At 50.0% G+C, this 4,339-nt stretch overlaps 1 protein-coding gene across 1 annotated transcript; it reads left to right on the plus strand.

The window, feature by feature from the left end:
* Nucleotides 1–1,755: 1,755 nt before the first annotated feature.
* Nucleotides 1,756–3,857, plus strand: LOC106820768 (5-hydroxytryptamine receptor 1D-like). The gene has a single exon (XM_014825330.1). The coding sequence runs from the start codon at nt 1,756–1,758 to the stop codon at nt 3,250–3,252; it is 1,497 nt and encodes a 498-aa protein (XP_014680816.1). The 3' UTR covers nt 3,253–3,857.
* The last annotated feature ends 482 nt before the right edge of the window (nt 3,858–4,339 follow it).

Here is a 4,339-nt window from a genome sequence, read left to right on the forward strand (position 1 = left end):
ACGTTTGTCGGAGCGACGGCACGGGCGGAGGTGTTAGGTTGGGTGGTTATGCGTGAGGGCGGCCGCTGGGACTGTGGGACAATCGGTGTAGGTGAGTGGTATGGAGGGCGGGCCATGAGGTGCAGTCGTTGGTTGTATTGAGCAGGCGCGCCGGGCGAGGTGTTCGGTGGGTATGCGGTGCATACATTTATTCACCACACACACACGTACGCGGCATACGGTAATTTTGATTCCATTCTATATTGGCTTCCCGCTTAGATAATGGCAACGCTCCCGCATAAAACTCGCTCTGTCACTTTGCAATTTACCCTATAACAGCCCCGCAGGGAATTTCACATCGCAGCCTACGAAGGTGCTTGCTCTAAATTCCCTAGATGCCGTAGGTGCATCTTCCTTTGTTGTTACTAATAGGCAGTTTACGACAATGATGCGGATCTTCCCACTCGGGGCTTGATAGCGGTCAGTAAGGCCTCTTCTCAATCAGCTCTCCCATCAGCGCGAAGAATACACAACAGCGGGCAAAACCCTTGACCTCGGTAAAACACGATTTCGCATAAACAGAAAAGGGGGCGCTCACGTTAACTATATTATACCATGCTGCCGCGTATCTATACTAACGTACGGGCGGTCGTGCTGCGTATACAGCCTGGTAATAGATCGTTACAGGCGATGGCCGAGCACGGATGCACGGATGCTAGATACGTTGTCATCGGCGAGAATCTTTCTGCCGTCGGCCTGCATGCAATCTTCACATTTTTTACTATCTGGTAAAACACCGCAGGAGATTTAAACGTTATTTTGGTTTATTTATTTCCGAGTGGGAATTCTTGCATCCTACGCGTTTGCGCGATCTGGAGCGAGTGCATGCGCTCACCGCATTTCCACATTTATGGCTGCAGGCTGTTATAACAATTGCATGTCTATTTCGGAAATGTACTATATATATATTATATAGCGTATATATATAAATAAATAAATATATATATATAAATAAATAAATATATATAAATAAATAAATAAATATATATATATATATATATATATGATATATATATGTGTGTGTGTGTGTGTGTGTGTGTGTGTGTGTGTGCGTGCGTGCGTGCGTGCGTGCGTGTGTGTGTGTGGGGGTGTGTGTGGGGGGGGGGGGGGTGTCAGCGTGACGTAAGGCCACGGATGGCTAGGCTGATATCTTGCGCGCGCTCACTCGGGGAGAAAGCTTATTCAACGAACATTGCCCGCTAGCGAGCACGCACTCGCGCAAGCGATTAATCGTAACACCCCTTGCTGTTTATATCGTATCGTGTTTCGCATCTTCAGCGAGCATCTCCTTCGCCGCCTAACCTCGTTAAATTTTTCCCCTACTTTCAGTTAGCGCACCGAGTAGTCGGCGTGTCCAGCGTATGCGCGTGTACAGCGATCTGAGAGCGGGAGTCAACGGGAAGAGGCTGCGACTGGCTTCAGTTGGACGCCGCAGGCGTTAGCGCACTGCCGCTCCGTCATCTAATGGAAACATCCTACGCAAGTGCGGAATCCGCGAGCACTGCCGCGCTGCCCGACAAAAGCGAAAATATAAATGCCAAAATCGACGATCCTCTGCTGTGTTCGAATCGTGAATGTTTTTCACGGTGGCGCGCACCGCGTCGACGAAATACAAAACCGTTGTTCTACAATACAGGAAGAAACGACGAAAGAGTTAACCATGTAAACGACGAACGCGTCACCCATGCGGTCTAACTAGAACGAGCGAATCGATACATGGCGACCGTAGCGGCCATTAACGACGGCGCCGACAATGCGACGTCTGGCGGCGTCACTGCGAACCTCAATCTGACGCTAGCGCCCCCGTTCGTCGTGGCGACGCCGTATCCTAGCGGATTTTCGCAGACGCGAATCACCGTCACGGCCGTGCTCGTCACGCCCCTCATGGTGTTCATCGTCGTCGGCAACGTGATGGTCGTCGTCGCCATCGCGCGCGAGAAGTCCCTTAAGCTCGTGCAGAACTGGTTCCTCGCGTCGCTTGCCGTCGCAGACCTCCTCGTCGGCCTCACCATCATGCCCTTCTCGCTGGCGCAGGAGCTGATGGGATACTGGCACTTCGGCAGCTTGTGGTGCGAGTTGTGGCTGGCCCTGGACGTGCTATTCTCTACGGCTTCCATACTGAACTTATGTGTGATCAGTCTCGATCGATACTGGTCAGTCACGCAGGCTATGCGATACATCCGTAAACGGACGCCGTTCCGCGCCAAGTTGATGATAGGTACGGCGTGGATCGTATCCGCTATCATATGCCTGCCGCCGCTGATGGGGTGGAAGGACCCGATGCCGGATGGATACTTTCCGATGTGTATGGTCAGTGGGAGGCTAGACTACGTCATTTATTCGAGCATGGGCTCGTTCTGGATCCCGTCGGTGGTCATGCTGATCGTGTATGCGCGCGTGTACGTCGCCGCGCGTCGGAGAGCGCGCAGGGCGCTGCGTCGGCGCGACACGACGCGGCACGTCTGCGACGACGTCGAGACGACAACGTTCGTGTCGACCGCCGTGCCGTCGACGACCGTCACGCATGTGCAGCAGACGTCGCCGTGCGGCGACGACCTCTCGCAGAAGAACGACAACTCCGATTCGTTCGCCGACTCGACGGACGACGCGCGCGCGTCGCAGCGCCGGAAGCCGGCCGACGACGGCGAACGGACGCCGCTCGGCGACGCGAGACGCAACGGAAGCGTGCAAACGACCGACGCCGAGCCGAAGACGGTGACGTTCGCCGACCGCGGCGACGTCGTGCAAAACAATAGGCGTTTCGAGTGCGTGACTCCGCCTGCCGACAACGACGTGTCGAGCGAGGAGCCGCGCAAGGCAAGCAGCGTCATCGTCAGGTGTAAGTCGCCGTGGATAACCAGCCTGACGCACTCGTCCGGCAGGGCCAGCCTCGCTGCGTCGCAGAACGGCGGGACGGTGACGCAGCTGAAGCGGGACGCAGACCGACATAAGAAGCGTCTTGCGCGCGCGAGAGAGAAACGCGCGACGCTTGTGGTCGGTGTCGTCATTGCAGCTTTCATGGTGTGCTGGACGCCTTTTTTTACGGTGTACGTACTCGACGCGCTAACAGAGAGGTTTCATTTGACTCCGCTCGAGTTTTCGATTATTTTCTTTCTGGGATATTGTAACTCGGCGCTGAATCCAATCATCTACACGGTTTTCAATCAAGACTTTAGAAAAGCATTTAGAAAAATGATAACGTGTAAGACGTGACATTTAACACGCCAGCGTCAGTGTCAGTGGACATAAAATGAGCTCATTTTTACGCTGGAACACCCACCTGATCTGTTTATATGCAAATATTTGATTTCAACATATATATATATACTAGTCCATTTACTGGGTTATAAAACTCCTAACATTTATTGCTATGAATTCGCGTAGTTTTGAATGTGCTGTATTGATTAATTTAACGATTATTGTTTATTCAGGTAGCAACTAGTTTAATTTATCATTTGGTTGGGGGGTCATAATAAAAACACCAGATACCACTATTAATATTCTTTTGTGAGACATAATGACAATTTTGTAATTAATAGTAATATTTGTTTACATCCAATAGAATTGTCTGTGAAAAGCTTCATAGTAAGTGTATTATATGACGTCATTATGACGATAATGCCTTATTTGGTAAGATTATTTTGGGAAAGGAATGACGGAATCACGCTAGTGAAATATTGTTGCCAAATTTGCGAAAGAAATCTAGTTACAAAAATTAATCTTCTTGTGGACAAACGTCATCTTACATTATTTATAGCGCTAGTTTCACAAGTGCATATATCCTCAAGTGATTCTAAGTTCAAAGTACTGTCACCTTTTGTCACACATTAAATTGCTTCAGGTATGAGCATATACTGGTTCTTTTTACTCTTTATAGTAGTATAATATAGAAAAAAGAATCGATATATAGTAGATAGATAGTAAAATAGAAGACCACCTATATTAGTGATGCAGGCACATGCTGCTGCCGATAGCGTACCAAAACCATGCTGGGCATCCATTCCATCCATCCAGGCAGACGCGCTTTCTAATGAACTATTTATGTGAGCAAGTTTTCCATACACTTGCTCGACATATTTACCTCCGCGCAACGGAGTTGCAGGGAGGCATTGTGATCCCTCTCGTGTGATGCGTTCGTGTGTGTGTTCGTGTGTGTGTGTAGCCAGCAGCGAGCCAGCTCTTATACACATGCATACATGTTACACCGCGTTGTGTGTGTGGGTGTGTGTGTGTGTGTGTGTGTGTGTCTGTGTGTGTGTGTGTGTGTGTGTGTGTGTGTGTGTGTGTGTGTGTGTGTGTG

Source organism: Priapulus caudatus, unplaced genomic scaffold, assembly GCF_000485595.1.
Source record: "Priapulus caudatus unplaced genomic scaffold, Priapulus_caudatus-5.0.1 Scaffold46, whole genome shotgun sequence".
In the NCBI taxonomy this organism is placed as follows: domain Eukaryota; kingdom Metazoa; phylum Priapulida; class Priapulimorpha; order Priapulimorphida; family Priapulidae; genus Priapulus; species Priapulus caudatus.

Coding starts and splice junctions, on each gene's coding strand:
- LOC106820768 (XM_014825330.1), top strand. CDS start 1,756: ATGGCGACCGTAGCGGCCATTAACGACGGCGCCGACAATGCGACGTCT.